This window comes from Monodon monoceros, unplaced genomic scaffold, assembly GCF_005190385.1.
Source record: "Monodon monoceros isolate NGI ecotype Baffin Bay Population unplaced genomic scaffold, NGI_Narwhal_1 Super_Scaffold_12, whole genome shotgun sequence".
In the NCBI taxonomy this organism is placed as follows: domain Eukaryota; kingdom Metazoa; phylum Chordata; class Mammalia; order Artiodactyla; family Monodontidae; genus Monodon; species Monodon monoceros.
Genome location: NW_021703768.1, coordinates 157113256 through 157129976, shown reverse-complemented (window position 1 = coordinate 157129976; position 16721 = coordinate 157113256). Strand labels below are relative to the sequence as shown.

General features: G+C 53.3%; 1 protein-coding gene across 1 annotated transcript in view; it reads right to left on the bottom strand.

The window, feature by feature from the left end:
* Nucleotides 1-16721, bottom strand: part of DOT1L (DOT1 like histone lysine methyltransferase) — a 52854-nt gene that overhangs the window by 27634 nt on the left and 8499 nt on the right. The window contains 4 exon segments of the mRNA XM_029218422.1: nucleotides 54-282; nucleotides 866-929; nucleotides 3714-3788; nucleotides 12622-12665. Of these exon segments, the coding sequence (XP_029074255.1) occupies nucleotides 54-282; nucleotides 866-929; nucleotides 3714-3788; nucleotides 12622-12665 (412 nt within the window).

The window sequence follows — 16721 nt, the reverse complement described above, 5'->3', positions numbered from 1 at the left end:
AGCACTTGCCCCGGACCCCTCCCGGCGGGCACATGGGCGTGGCCCACACTCACCGCTACCCAGGTCCACAAACAGGTCGTCTTCGGTCATCTTGATCTCGTCAATCATCTGGGCGACCAGGTCGAAGGAAGTCTCCCCGTACACCTCCGGGGAGAAGGGCTCATAGTTGTTGAGTTTCTCAGGGTCGGTCACCGAGTGGTTGTAGACCTGCTGCAGGATGTGGCGCAGGAGCCCCGTGGACGGCCGCGTGTTCAGCTTCATGGGCTGCGTGGTACCCTTCCACTGCGGCACAGGGGGCGCCAGTCGGTCCACCTGGGCCCCGCCCCGCCGGCCATGCCGCTGCCCCCAATGGTGACGCATGTGTGCGGGAGCGTGTGTGTGAGCCTGTGTGTGGATGTGTGTAGTATGAACCTGCATGCATGCATGTACCCGTGCGGGGGTACGTGTGCACACGTGTGCACCCCTGGACCCAAGCAGTGTGAGCTCCCCAGCATAGCTCCCCTCTCCTAGCTGGTCTGTCCCAGCGCCCAGAGTGCCCGAGGGGTGGGTGAAGGACGGAGAAGCCCCAGGAAGGCTCCCTGTCACCCGCCCGCCTGCCGTGGCCCCCGGGGGCGCATCAGGGCCCGGGACCCCTTTGGAAGTAATGAGGCCGCTCAGTCCCGACCGTCTGCGTCACAGCGGCTGCGGTTCCCCACCTCCTACCCACTACAGGGTCCAACGCCCTGGGGTGCTGCAGGCTCTGCACTCCCAGGGCCTCAGGGGCCGGGTTGAAGCACCCAGGAGACTCGACAGGCAACAGGGTCCTGAAGCACAGCGTGGACCTGGAGGAGGAGGCGGGCCCGAGGGGCGGGTAAAGGCCACATACCAGCTGGTGGATGCTGTCGATGGCCCGGTTGTACTTGTCACAGAGCCTCTGCATGCTTTCGAAGCTGAAAGAGGCAGGTGATAGCCGCTGGCCACTGCCGAGCTCGGAACAAGCCACTGGGCCTCGTGGGAGGGGGCAGAGGTCCCAGGGGCATCATGGGGCCTCGAGACCAGGGCGGAGGGGTCGGTTCACGGGTCAAAGCCTCGGGCAGCGGTGCCCTGCAGGCCTTGGGTGGGGAAAGGGCTACCACAGCAGAGAGAGGCGGGCGGGACCAAGGCCGCCTCACCCCCAACCCGTGGATGCAATGAAGTCCCACCGCCCCAGGGCTGGGCCGCCCCTTCCCTGTCCTAGCCGGGGGTGGGGGGGCCTCCATGTTTACCCCTCGGCCTAACTTGAGTGGGTGGGGGGACAGCCGGGGCGCTGAGGGCCACGCTCAGGCAGAAAGGGCTCCCACTCTGCTGGTCGGGTGTAAGGAGACGACGGCCGACACCCCGGCTCTGCAGAGAGTAGGGTCAGCACCTCCCGCCTCACGCCGACAGCACTTCTGTTTACTACACCTGTTTAAGTTTCTGACACTTTCACAGATATAAGCAGCCTGTGTTAGACACTTAATGAGGGAGTTGTCGGGAGTTTTTAACAAGACTAGGTTCTCCCAAACACCAAAGGAATGAGTTTTCAATGGAACCCCCTAACCCAGGGGTACCCCCGGAGCGGTATGTGGGGCCATTTGTGGTTGTCACCACTGGCATTGAGAGATGGGGCGGGGGCTGCCTGGGATGGCCCCGCGGAGGATGACCTGCCCGACGCCTGCAGTGAGGGGCTGTGCCTGGTGCCTGCGCTGCACAGGGGAGGGGCTGTCACTCGGGGGCCCGTCCAACGACCCCTACAGGCAGGGCAGCAAGACGGCTGCTCCCCAGTGAGACGCCAGGACCCCGGGGAACCCAAGGACGCATACGGGGGTGCAGGGAGCACCCCCTGCAGCCCCTCCCCACCTGCATCTTCGAGACCCCCCGGCCCATGACCCTGGCCCTGGAAGGGCTCTGGGAATTTAAGTGCACCTTCCTTCCTTCCTAACAGAAGTAAAAGAATTCAACTGGGACCTGTAAACCATATGGCAAGTTCAGTTTCCTAGAATGGCAGCTGCAGCTGAAAAGCCAGAGATCTCGAGCAGGAAAGAGCAGGCGCGGCTGAAGCCTGTGAAACTCACACACAGACACACAGCGAGGGATACGCGGCTCCAACACGCTGGGAGCAGGCTGACACGCCGCAACAAGGCAGGAAACCCACATTCCAGGGGAGCTAACCACGTGCACAGGCGTGAGGGGTCCAGCCCAGCACTGGGCCGCGGGGTCCCAGGGAGCATGCCCAGCAGCCACCCGAGTGCAGTGTCTGTGAGTGACACGCCTGTCCCTGGCCCCAGGCACCCACTCTTCGAAATGGAAGGGTGGACGCGATGGCCAGTCCATCTCCAGCTCCTGTCTTCCTACGCGGGCCTCAGGGAGAAAACAACGCACTAGTTCACAACCTCACTTCCTTGTGTTCTGACTTCTACACCTCCTTCAAAGCCTCTGGCTACACCCTGGAAGAGACCTTTTCCTGGGAGGATGAGCAACACGGAAGCTCAGGGGAACCTGGGCACCCTGATCCCTGCCGGGATCCACCAGACAGAGGAGCTCGGCTCTCTGCGCCGGCCCTGCTGTCACAGACCCTGAGGTCACACGGGTCCCTGGGGCGGGCACCGTCAGACGGCCCCCTGCCCTCTCCCAGCCCCACGTCCTTCCAGTCTTTCCTCAACTGGCTGAACACGGAGGGAAGAACACCAAACCCCCACCTGCAAGCACCTTGCACCAAAAGCGCCTTTAAGCACCCCAGCTGCTCTAGGCCAGGCCCACGGCACTCAACCATCAAGAGACGTGAGCTGCACAGACCTCGAGACCATCATTCAAGGTCAGCGGCCACAGGCGCCCTCACCCCAGGGGCAGGAGGCGTCCTTATCAGGGGTCAGGACCCATGGATGCGCTGCCCGCCCAAGGCCGTGCGGCCACCTGTGCCGACGCTGCGGGGATCTGGCTGCTCTGGACCAGGGGCCAGCACGGGTGGCCTCTTGTCACAACAGCAAATGCTGATGACTGAACGGGGAGGACGAGGAGGCAAGGGGGTGGGACCAGGGGCTGACTGAGGCTGGGAAGGCCGGCCAGGACCACAAGTCCTCCAAACACGGAAGTGAGCCCACGTGAGCAGGCCTGGCAGCAGGGCCTGTGCGGGGCTCGAGGGCGCCTCAGGGCCGCGTTCTCTGCCATAAGCAGCTACTTAAGCCCGAGCCTGCGTGCCACCTCGAGCCTGCCAAGGACAGAGACAGGCAGGAGCGTTTCTCAAAGAAAAACAAAAAAAATTCCAGGCAGGCATTCCAGACACGGCCTCGCCCTTCCCCACCCAGAGGACTCTCCTTGGAGACCCAGGATGTGGCTGTAGGAAACTGCTAGACGTGGCCAAAGCCAAGTGAGACCTTGACCAGAGCTGGGCAGGGACCAAGGCTCCCCAGGCCAGGCCGCCGGCGCTGGCAGCTGCCTGCCGTGAAGAGTGACTCCTAACTTGGGGTAGTTTCACACACACACCAATCCCAGTTGCTGCAACGTGCAGTGTCCAATTATGTCCTCACTCTGACAGCCTCTGCCAATATTGGATAAACATTTCCTACCAAAATAACTCAATGCTGGCTCTGAAAGGAAACTCTAAAAGGAACTTTCCCATCAGCCTGCAGCATCGAGGAAGATCTAATTATAGGCTGTGTCCACACACGCTGAGCCCGTCCCAAGTGGAGACGCAGTCCAGGCAGAACCCGGCTTACCTTTTGGTGTCGTAGTCGATTAAAACATAATTCTCCATAGCGAGCTTGAGATCTGGGATTTCTTCACAGACCCACCTGAAACACAAAGAAAACTAGTATTAGTGCTCTATTTTTTACTCTCAACACTGTTCTTAAACACTCTTTACTGTACAAATACAAAAACAAAACATCCTCGTTACCCAACTCAAAATGTGAAAGAGTGAAGGGAGGTGTTACTTCAAAACAAAGGCTGTGGGGCTTCCCTGGTGGCGCAGTGGTTGAGAGTCCGCCTGCCGATGCAGGGGACACGGGTTCGTGACCCGGTCCGGGAAGATCCCACATGCCGCGGAGCGGCTGAGCCCGTGAGCCATGGTCGCTGGGCCTGCCCGTCCGGAGCCTGTGCTCTGCAACGGAAGAGGCCACAGCAGTGAGAGGCCCACGTACCGCAAAAAAAAAAAAAAAGGCTGTGAAGTTTACAATGCCATCATTACAATGATGCTGTCCTTATGAATTACACAAGTATTACGTTGCTTCAAGTTCCAACAATGTTGTCCATTGGGAGCTAAATGGACTTAATGTGTTACAGGGTCTAGGAAATCAACTCAGCTCAAATCAGGGAGTCTGAAAAGCAACGTATCGACCAGAAATGAAAGGGAACTATTATTTGAAGAATTAACTAATTCCAAGACAAACAACGGGGCTTCTTCAACAAACACACTGAAGGAATTCCCTGGTGGGCCAGGCCAGTGGTTAGCACTCAGAGCTTTCACTTCCAAGGGCCTGGGTTCAATGCCTGGTTGGGGAACTAAGATCCCAAAAAACAAAAAAACACTGCAAGGGAAAAAAAGAGATGGAGAGGGAACCTGCGGACTGAAAGACAAAAATATATCCACCAATCCCAAGGTGTAACCCTGATTGGATCCTGATACAATCTTGAGAAAAGTTGTGAAAGAAGAGTCATCACTACAGAACTTACAGAGAATAAAAGGAAATTAAGGGATATTATGAAAAATGGCATGTCAATAAACTCAACAACTTGGGAGAAATGAACAAATTCCCTGAAAGACACAAATTACCAAAACTGACAGAAGAAGAAACATCTGAATAGCCCTATAGGTATTACAGAACGTGACTTCCTAATCAAATACCTCCCACAAAGAAACTCCAAGCCCAGGTAGCTTCGCTGGTGAATTCTATGAATCACTGGAGAAGTAACACTAATCCTTTTCAGGTTTATGAGGCCAACGTTACCCTGACAGCAAAACCAGAGACAGACAAAGCCTTGTAAAGATAAAGTCATCATGAGGAAGGAAATCTACAGACCAGTGTCCCTCACAAACACAGACACAAAAATCCTTTAGAAATATTAGTAAACTGAAGTCAGCAATACATCTTATTCAAGTAGAGTTTCTCCCAGGAATGAAAAGTTGTTTAACATTCTAAAACTAGTCACTGTAGGGACTTCCCGGGCGGTCCAGTGGTTAAGACTCTGCGCTTACACTGCAGGGGGCACGGGTTCAATCCCGGGTTGAGAAATTAAGATCCCACGTGTCGTGTGGCACGGCCAAAACAAAAACAAAAACAAAGACAAAAACAAACTAGTCACTGTAATTTACCTCATTAAGAGAATAAAAGAGAAAAAAAAGTCATACGATCGCCTCAACAGATGCAGAAAACACACACGACGAAATTCAATTCCTATTCACATAAACACTTCCAGGAAAACAGAAATGGAAAGAGCCACCCTCCCGCCTGATGAAGGGCATGGGGTCGTGGTGGAGCTACTGTCTCTCAGCAACAAGCCTGCTGCTGCCTGGGGCTCTGCCAGGAGGGGCACAAGGAGACCACAGGCCTGGAGAGGAAGGAGAGCTGGCTCTCTTGTGCCCGCCCGGGTCTCTGTGTCATCCAGCGAGACTGCCTCACCCAGCAGCAGGTAGTTTTCTCCATTGTACAGACCCCAGGCCCCTCCAAACACACGCACCGGCCCTAGCCACTGGTGGCCGGTGCTCCCACGTCAGGGGTCTGGCTCCCCTCCCTGCGAGACCCGCCCAAGCTCACAGTCACCACAGCAGCTGAGCAGTGCTGGCTTCCATGTGTCATCCCCCCCAGCCCCCGGCTCCCTCAGACCCAAGGGCCCCTGGAGTCACTGCCCGCATGGTCATCAGAGCCTCTGCACCTGGGCCTTCAGGGTGAGCGCATTCACCGCTGGGGAGCTCTTGTCCAGCACACCTGCTTTCCCTTGGGAGGCCCCTAGCACAGAAGGCAAGGGCCCCCGCAGCCAAGCACCAAGCTGGCGGTGCGATCCTGCGCTCCCCAAGGATGGCATGGGCAGGGACCTTCAGCCTTCTACCACAGGTCCTGGACAGCACCACAGGCAGGAAAAAGGAATGCACAGAATAAAGGCCAGGAAGGAAGACGCAAAACTGTCCCTACTCACATACACATGACTCAATACACAGACCATCCTAAGGAATTTACAGAGGACCTACCAGAACTCATGTGAATTCAGCAAGGTCACAGGACAAAGGTCAACTATATTTATAAATGCCAGCAAGAAAGAATTTTAAAAAGGAACAATTTTTCTTTTTTTTAAATAAATTTATTTATTTATTTTTGGCTGTGTTGGGTCTTCGTTGCTGCACGCAGGCTTTCTCCTAGTTGCAGTGAGCGGGGGCTACTCTTTGTTGCGGTGCACGGGCTTCTCATTGCGGTGGCTTCTCTTGTTGTGGACCATGGGCTCTAGGCGCGTGGGCTTCAGTAGTTGTGGCAGGCAGGCTCCGCAGTTGTGGCTCACGGGCTCTAGAGCGCAGCCTCGGTAGTTGCGGCGCACGGGCTTAGTTGCTCCGCAGCATGTGGGATCTTCCCGGACCAGGGCTCGAACCTGTGTCCCCTGCATTGGCAGGCGGATTCTTAACCACTGTGCCACCAGGGAAGCCCAAGGGAACAATTTTATATGTTACTAAAAATAACATTAAAACGTGGACTTCCCTGGTGGCACAGTGGTTAAGAATCCGCCTGCCAATGCAGGGGACACAGGTTCGAGCCCTGGTCCGGGAAGATCCCACATGCTGCGGAGCAACTAAGCCCGTGCGCCGCAACTACTGAAGATCCCACATGCTACGGAGCAACTAAGCCTGTGCACCACAACTACTGAAGCTCACGCGCCCTACAGCCTGCATTCTGCAACTACTGAGCCTGCGAGCCACAACTACTGAAGCCCGTGCACCTAGAGCCCGTGCTCCGCAACAAGAGAAGCCACCGCAAATGAGAAGCCCCCGTGCCGCAGTGAAGAGTAGCCCCTGGTCGCCACAACTAGCGATAGCCTGCGTGCAGCAATGTAGACCCAACGAAGCCAAAAATAAATAAATAAATGTAAAAAAACCCAACATTGAAATGTAAATACTTAGGGATTATCTTAATGAAAAATTTGCAAGACCTCTACATTGAAAACAACAAAACATCACGGAGAAAAATTAAAGACAACATAATAGTAAATACAGAAACAAACAAACAATGCTCATGGAATACAAGACTAAATATTGTTAAATCTCCTCCTCAAACTGAACTGCAAAATAATTCCTATAAAAAAGTCCAGTAGGCTTTTTTCTGAGTAACAGACAAGGTGATTCTCAAATTGACATAAAAAAGGCAGAGAATCCAGAACAGCCAAAATAGTCTTCAAAACTAACAGCACTGTTGCAAGATTCACTGCCTTAATTTAAGACTTAATGTAAAGCTACAGTAACCAAGAGTGTGGTATTGGCAGAGAGGTGAACAAACAGATCAATGGTACAGGACATGGAATCCACAGATTTTAGACTAAATTTTAACAGCTGACTTTTGACAGATAGACTAAATTTTAACAGCTGACTTTTGACAAAAGCACCAAGGCAATTTGATGGGGAAAGGAACATCTTTTCAACAAATGAGACTAGAAGGATCGAATACTGAATGGAAAAAAAAAATCTTGACCCCCATAAACACAAACCCTCATCAGACATAAACAAAGATTAATTCACAATCGATCTTAAACCTGGATGTAAAAGCTAAAACCACAGAGCTTCCTGAAGAAAACAGGAGAATAACTGCATGACTCTGCAGGCAAAGATTTCCTGGATATGACCCAGACGACCCACCATCAAAGAATAAATTGGTAAGTTAAAAACTTCCACTCATCAAGATGCCATTCAAGCTGCAATCAGCCACACTATGCACATACACTATCTCACTAGGCGCTCAGTCAGAATATGTTAAGAACTTCTATAGCTCAGTAAGAGGACAAACAACCCATTCTCAAAAACCAGCACAGCGCTTCCCTGGTGGCGCAGCAGTTAAGAATCCACCTGCCAATGTAGGGGACACAGGTTCGAGCCCTGGTCCGGGAAGATCCCACATGCCGCGGAGCAACTAAGCCCGTGAGCCACAGCTACTGAAGCCCACACACCTAGAGCCCGTGCTCCACAACAAGAGAAGCCACTGCAACGAGAAGTCTGCGCACCGCAACGAAGAGTAGCCCCCACTCGCCGCAACTAGAGAAAGCCTGCACGCAGCAACGAAGACCTAACACTGCCAAAAATAAAAAATAACTAATTAATTAATTAAAAACAAAAAACAGCACAAACTCTTCTCCAGGGGAAAAACCAGAGCTCTCTGGAGCAGTGGCCGACTCTTGGGCTGGGACACAGCAAATTCAAGATGACTCTGGAGCATCTGGCGGCTCCAGAAAGTGAGGATGTGCTCAGAGTGGGCAGGGCCAAGTCAAAGGGACTGGGCACAAACCCAAAGAGCCCCCCAGGCCAGCACAGGAACAGTCTGAGGAGCAAAACAAGTAATGCAGCAGCGGGGTATGACCCACAGAATGAAGTCAATGCCTGCAGAGGAACAACCCTTCCTCACAGAAGAGTTCCAATTAATAAATGGAGGGAGAATGACGGAAACAGAAAAGCACCTTTTGGGACTTCCCTGGCGGTCCAGTGGTTAAGACTCTGCGCTTCCCCTGCAGTGGGCATGGGTTCAGACTACGATCCCGCATGCCGCGCAGCACGGCCAAAAAAGAAAAAAAAGTATCTTTCAAATGCCCCAGTAACTAGTCCTTGCAGGTGAGACCCGCCTCTGGATGCTAAAATCAGAAGCAAAAGTCCAAGAAGAAACAGGATATCTGCACAGCCTCCAAGTATTGGGCTGGCCAAAAGGTTTGTTCAGAAACCCGAATGAACCTTTTGGCCAACCCAATATTTCCCCCACGATTTTTATTAATTAAAAAGGGGAAAACAGTAACTTTACACTGGAGAAATCTGGAAGATACCACCTCAACCACATGATCCAAGTTAATGTCATCATGGCAACACATGTAGATGCCACGTGCCTCTTGCTGTACTCAGAGCTCTTATCAGGAACACTTTTCTGTCAAATACTTTTTCTGCACCCATTCCATACTATTTGGAAGCAGACCACACGTGACGTTTTCATCCATAAATATTTCAGTATTTAACTGTAAAAGTTATGGCTTCTTTTTTTTTAAAACATAAGTGGATACCACTGTCACACCTAGGGAAAATAACACCAGGAATAGTAGAGAATTCCTCAAACTCATAGTGGGCATCTGTGAAGAACCTACAGCTAACATCACCTCAGTGGTGGAAGACTAAATCTTTCCCACCAGGATCAGGGAAAAGGCAAGAATACCAGATTTCACCACTTCATTGCAAAACAGTCTTGAAGGTCCCAGGCAATTCAATAAGGTCCAGAAAAAGAAATGAAATCATGAAGCCTGTAAAGGAAGAAGTAACGCTGTCCCCACTTACAGGTGATACAATTATTTCCACAGCAAGTCCCAGGAAATCTATAAAACTACCACTAGGATTGATGAATTAAGCACAAGGTCATGGTTAGTACACAAAAATCAACAGTATTTTTACCCACTACCAGAAGGCAAATAGAACATAAAATTTAACACACAATCCCACTTATGGTAGTGCCAAAAGCATGAATGAGCTAGGAATAAACCTAACAAAAGGTTGTCCAAGACCTCCACACTGCAATGCCAGAGTTGCCAAGAGAAGTGTTGAAAGGCTTAAGTAAGTGCAAAGGTATACCATGTTCATGGATTGGAAGACTCAACAGTGATGGTAAATCTCTCCAAGATGACCTACAGATTCAATTCCTAACTAAACTGTGCAAAAATCAACAAGCTGATTCTAATATTTACATGGAAATGCAAAGGAGATGGAATAAACAAAGCAACATTTCAAAAGAAGAACAAAGATGGAGGACTGACTCTGTCTGATTCCAAAGCTTACCATAAAGCTGTGGTAACCAAGGTTTTGTACTGCCCAAAGGAGAGAGCCATGAATCAGCGGCACAGAACAGAGTCTAGAAATAAACCACCTGGTACACTGTCAACTGATCTTTCACAAGGGTGACAAGGAAATTCCACAGAGAAAGGACAGTTTCATCAACAAATGCTGCTGGAACTACTGGACGTCTGGCATGCAAAACAATAAACTTGAGCCCATACTTTGCACCACATGTAAAAATTTATTCAAAATGGATGAAAAGATGTAAATGTAAAACCCAAACTATAAAACTTCCAGAAAACATAGGAGAAAATCTTTGTGACCTTGAGTTAGGCAAACACGTCTTAGCATGCAAAAAACCCACCAACTATAAAAAAAAAAAGGTGATAAACTGGACTTCTATCAAAACTTAAGATATCAGATCTTTAAAAGACAATGTCATGAGCATGAAGAGACAAGCCACAGACCAGAAGAAAACATACCTGATAAGGATAAATCACAATGATAAAGAATGCTCAAAATTCAATAATTAAAAAACAACCAGTTTTTAAAACCAGGCAAAAGATGATGAACATCATCAATTATTAGGAAAACTCTCATTAAAACCGCAATGATACCACCACATGACTCGAACAGGACCAGCAAAAACAACCCAGTGAACATCACCTGCCAACAACGGGAGCCACGGGAGCAGTCCTGCACCGCTGCCTGCAGCGCCAAGTGGGGCGGTCCCTTTGGAAAACACCTTGGCAGCCTGTCTTCAAGCACAACCCAGCAATCCCACTCCCGGGTATTTACGCAGAAGGAAGGGAGATGTGTCCACACAAAAACCTCTGCGGGATGTTTACAACAGCTTCATTTACAGTTGCCAAAAATCGAGATCCACCCAAACATGTCTGTCATCTGGTAAACGAATGAGCGAACTGTGGTCCATCCTGCAATGATGCACTCCTCACAAATAAAAAGGAAAAACTATTGTTACATTTTAAAAAAATGTAAAATTCTAGAAAATGCAAAGTAATCCACAGTGGCAGAAAGCACGTTGGGCTGCCTGGGACAGAAGGGAGGGAGAGGTGGCCGAGAGAGGGCACAAGGAAACACAGGGGTGACTCCTCTGTACACTGGTACATGGGGACACCCACACATCCACGTCGGCCACTGTACACTTTCCACACGTGCAGTCTCCTGCACTTCAACCACACCTCGACTGTGTCATAATAAACCCTAACATGGAAAAGAAGAAAGTGAATGGAGGTACAGGTGAAACAAGAGCAGCTGAGAGTCGGCGAGTGCTGGGCTGGGTGGCTCATCACACCCACTGCCTACCTCTAGGCATGTCGTAAATCCTCCAGGATAAAAAGTAAAATAAGAGGAAAAACAAAATAGGTAACCACTGTCTTTGCCAGTGAACAGAACCCGCCTTCGGGGACACGAGGGAAGGAGGTGAAGTCGCCTGTGAGATGAGGACCAGGCCCGGCTAGACAGCTGCAAACCCAGTCCTGATGCCCCGCACTGCAGGGACACCCCCTCCCTGCAGAAAGGAAGCAGGTGGGGAGGCTGACCCGCCCCCGGAACTCACTCAGCTCCAGCTCCGGCTCCGGGGAGTGGGTGAGAACCCAGGCTGGCCGACTCAGCGCCCCCTGCTTAATCACACAGCCCCACTTCCTAACCAGCAGTCTTGTTTAAAACTAAACCATTATTTTTATGACATATTACACCATTAACAACAAAAAAAGTAGATCCCAAATTCTCAGCACCACCCCTGGACAGGCCCACCCTGCAAGACTCACACCCATGATTTCACTCAGTCTTCCAGACAATCCTGCAGGAGGCCCTGCTCAGACCCGAGAGCAGAGAAAACAATCTCAGGGAGTCTGAGGCCACTCAGCCACCAGGGGCAGGACGGGGCCTCACGTCACAGCCCAGACCCCAATCCTGACTCCTCCTTGGGGCACTGCCAGCCCGTCCGCCCCAGATTCAAGTGGATATAATGGCGTGTGGCCCAGGCAGTGGCTACAGAGCTAAGGATTTTAAGGAACAATGCAGCGGGATGCCAGGGCCACGGTCACACACGTGGAACATCTAAAGCCAAGAGCGGTCGCAGGATTCCACGCGTGGGCCCCCGAGGGCACTCTGGAGGCTGTCGCAGACCCTCAGGTCCCATGTGAGGAGACAGCCCACTAGAAACACAGCCGGCGGCCCTCCTCCCAGATCTCGCCCGGGTCAGCCTCCTGGGCACCCGGCCTCCTCTGCACAGCACAGGGCAGGCTCACAGAGGGAAGAGCAGCCCAAACCCAAAGGTCACACCAAACCCCACGGGAGAAGAGTAAAGCAAGGTGATGAGGCGAGACGGGAGGGGGGGGTCCCTTGGGAAGCTGGCCACTCAGGATTTCCAGCCTCTTCCACAGGAAGCCAGCTCATGAAGCACCAAGACCTGTCCTGGGTCACACTCAGAGGACTTGACCCCTGACCCCACAGCCCCGCTTCCCAAGCCACCTCGATGCTGACGATGCTGACACAGATCAGCATGGAGGAATGGGGGAGCGCACACCTGGGGGGCTGCTGGGAACTCAGGACTGGCCCACCCCGAGGACCCGCCCCTGAGGCCCCGCCCCAGCAGGTGCCACACTCACCGGATGGTCTCGATGATTTCATGAGCAGCATCGTGGTGTTTGTCCTGAAAGACAATGGGACAGGGTTTAGAGCCGTCCCTCCACCCTCCGGTGATGGTGGCGACCAGAGGAGGCGGGTGCTGCAGCCCCCAGGACTCCCCGCCTCATTTCCCGACCCACGGGACCTACCAGAGAGCCCTACCCACAGCGCTGGGGCCATGTCCTGTCACGTGGGACACGCTGGCTTCGGGAGCGCCTGTTCCTGCAGCGCCCTGCCGCCCAGTGGGCTGCGGGGAAGGGACCGGGACGGAGTCTAAGCCCCTGACCCTCCTTCCCCAGGACTTTCCCCGGGCGCTCCTGCAGCCTGGAAGCCACAGGCCTGGCTCTGAATCCCTGAACCGCTGCAGGGCTCGGTTTCCATCTGTAAAATGGGGAAACACCAGTCGTGCAACCACCGGGAGCGGGCGAGCAGCGGTCCTCCCTCCCGGCCACAGCGGCGCTCTCCTGGCCCCACTGCGCCCGGCGGGCTGGCCTCGCCGCTTTTCCCGAGGAGCACGTCGGGGGTCGCTCTGGCCTTTTGCCGGGGTCGTGGCGGCCAGCTAACCCAAGACTGCGCAGAAACCAAGTGAGGACGACGCATCGTGTGGACGGTCTGTAACTCTAGACTGCACCTCTGCCCCGCCAGTGAAGGTTTCTATCGTGGTGAGGAGGGGCCTCGAAAAGGATGCACAGCGAGAGGAGGGGCCGCGAAGAGCATGGGCTGAAGCCGGAGGTGAGATGGTCAGGCCCAGAGCTGCCAGCCCTGCCCCGGGACAGCGACTGCCCCTCTCAGCCCAGGCCACCATTTCCACGCTTCACAGAGGAGGACGGCAACGCGGGCAGAGCCCCTGCAGGTCAGGGTATGGATGCCCGTAAGGTCCCAGGACAGGGCCCCCCACGGCGCAGCGTTCCTAACAGGTCAAACAACTCCGGAAACACCCTTTGTGTCCTAAGCCTCATCTCTGCAACAGCAGCCCTACTGAGATATAATTCACACAGAATGGGCTTCCACTTCAAGTATACAGTTCAGTGGGTTTTAATACATTCAGAGCTGTGCAACCATCACCTCTATCTAGTTCCAGAACATCCCATCACCCCATTAGCAGACGTACCCCAATCCCCTCCCCAGCCCCTGACAACACTAACCCACTCTCTGTTTCTGTGGATTTGCCAGTTCTGGACCTTTGTAAATAGAATTACGATATGTGACCTTTTGCCCAGAGTCTTATTTTTTAAGGCAAAGGAAAAAAACCAATCCTCTATCGTTCTTAATAACATCCTCCGACTTACCAAGGATGGAGCAGTAAATATCTATTGAACTCATATTACTTAGACAAGGCCGGGGGCGGGAGATGGAGCATGTGCGGTCCAGCACAGGACAGCCCTGCAGACCAGTGGTTCCCGAGACGGGGGAAGCGACCCGCAGCTTCAGCGCCACTGCTGACCCAGAAACCCTTGGGAAGAACCACTGATCGGCCCCAAGGCCTCCTGGAAAACGTCAGAAAACAGTGAGGACAGCTGGGTTTGGAAAACAGTCTGGCAGCTCCTCAAAGGTTAAACAGTTAGCAAATGACCCAGCAATTCCTCTCCTGGTGTCTGCCCAAGAGAAATGAGAATATTTGTCCACACAAAACCCTGAACATTGGGTTTCCCTGGTGGCTGGTGGCACGGTTGTTAAGAATCCAGCTGCCAGTGCAGGGGACACAGGTTCGAGCCCTAGTCTGGTAAGATCCTACATGCTGCGGAGCAACGAAGCCCGTGCACCACAACTACTGAGCCTGCATGCTACAACTACTGAAGCCTGCGTGCCTAGAGCCTGTGCTCCGCAACAAGAGAAGCCACTGCAATGAGAAGCCCACGCACTGCAAGAAAGAGTAGACCCCACTCACCACAACTAGAGAAAGCCCGTGCATAGCAACGAAGACCCAACGCGACCAAAAAAAAAAAAAACCCACACACAAAAAAACCCTGAACATTAATGTTCACAGAGGCGTGATTCACAACCGCCAAAAGGTGGAAACCACCCAAATGTCCATCAACAGATGAACAAATAAACAAATGTGTCCCTCCACACACTGAAATATTATCCATCCATGAAAAAGAGTGAAGCACTGACCCTCGCTACAACGTGGACAGACCCTGAGAACACGATGCTCAGTGAGAGAAGCCAGACAGAGGAGGACATACAGGTTGTGATTCCATTGATGGGAAATGTCCAGAACAGGCAGATCCACAGAGACAGAGAGTGGGTTTCTCGTTGTCAGGGGCTGTGGAGCGGGGTGGGAGGGACGCTAATGGGGATGGGGTTTCCTCTCGGGGTGATGGAATGTTCTAAAATTGGTAGTAGTGACGACTGCACTCAATGAATACACTACAAAGCAGGGAACAGCATGCTTTAGGTGGATGAGGTGAAGACTGTGGGAATTACACCTCAAAACAGCTATCAACAGCAACAACAAGAACAAAAGGGACTTCCCTGGCGGTCCAGTGGTTATGACTCTGTGCTTTCACTGCCGAGGGCCCAGGTTCAATCCCTGGTCACAGAACTAAGATCCCACATGCAGCACGGTGCGGCAAAAACAAACAAAAAACCACAACAAAACCTACAGGAGGAAACGCACGGTATCGTTAGAAGCACCTCCGCCTCAGTAGGAAGATACTGAGCATCTCAGACACTCACACGGCCGACAGACTCTGTTCCTGGTCCCCAACATTCAGTGAGTCCACAAAGACAGTCCTGGCAGCCCTGAACTCCCTGGGCTCCTGGACCCACTGAAAGCAGAGAAGACGCCACGCTGTCCTGCAGGGTCTGCTCAGAGACAAACGCACACAGCACCGTGTACAAGGTGCTGAGGTAGTCACAGGATGAGGAGGAGGGTCTAGAACTTTCCACCAACGCTCTCCCACGTCACACTCCTCCTGAGGGGGGCCGGCCCCCGTGCACTGAGGAGCCTCAGCAGCCCTGTGGGGCCCACGTGCAGAGGAGCCATGGGAGGGGCCTCCTGGAAGCCAGGCATTCCGCCCGGTCCAGCCTTCAGATGGGGCAGCCCCGGCTAAAGCCCCTACTGCAGCCTCCTGAGGGACCCTCGGCCGGAATCCCCTGGCCCGCCTGCTCTGAATCCCTGCCCTCAGAAACCACGGGAGGTCATCAGTGTGCATTGTCTCAAGCTGCTAAATTCATGTCTGCGTTTAGGCCGATACACTACCCTGCGAGCACGGCCAGTAAGAACAAGTCTTAGAGCCACAGGAGGACGTGGCAGCAGCCAGGAGAGTCTGATTCCAGTCACCACTGTGGAGTTACAAAACAGGGTGCGCGCTCTGAAAGGACCCCGTGAGCACGCGCGTGTGCCTGAGCGTGCGCCGCGTGGCAGCCCCGTGCCGGCTCGGACTGCGCTCCCTCCCTCGGCGCCCCCCAGGAGGCTGGACGCACCCCAGAGACGCTCCTCCTGCAGGGGCAGCAGGGGCCCTCATGGCACGCGGGCCGCAGCCCTGGCTGAGCCACCACGTCTCAGACCGAATCACGCAGACCTGGGAAGACAGGGGCCTGGAACGTGGTCTCATCTGTGATGAGATGAACTCAAGCTTTCCCAAGCTTTCAACTTTCAAACCAGAACGAAAGGAAGGAAACAGTTTATGACGTGCCTCCTACTATCTGAGGATGCTGCTTTAGGGACTGGCCAGCTTCCAGCGACTGTCCTGAGTCGTATGATTTAAGATGCCCTGATCACCATCGATGATTCAGAAGCTCTCACAGCTTCTCGGCTGTGGCCTCTTCTTCTGCTTCACAGGCCTTCAGAACAGATCGACGCCAGAAGCCGACCCAGAAAGGTCCAACTGAGAACAGCCCTGAGGAAGCCCGCGCTTAGGAGCGCCCACACCTCCTTCCCCGGGGGAGCCCTGGAACTCCGGGGTTTGAGGCCAGCCCTGGCCTCGCTGCACGGGACGCCCGGCCTCCCCGTCCTAGCCACAGCCCCGGCCTGCTGCTGGCTGCTTGCTGAGTCAGTGACTAACCCAGGCTCTTCTCACTGACAGTCTCAGAGCCTCTGCAGGAAGCCGCGCAGAGGCTTAGCGGAATGCTGCTC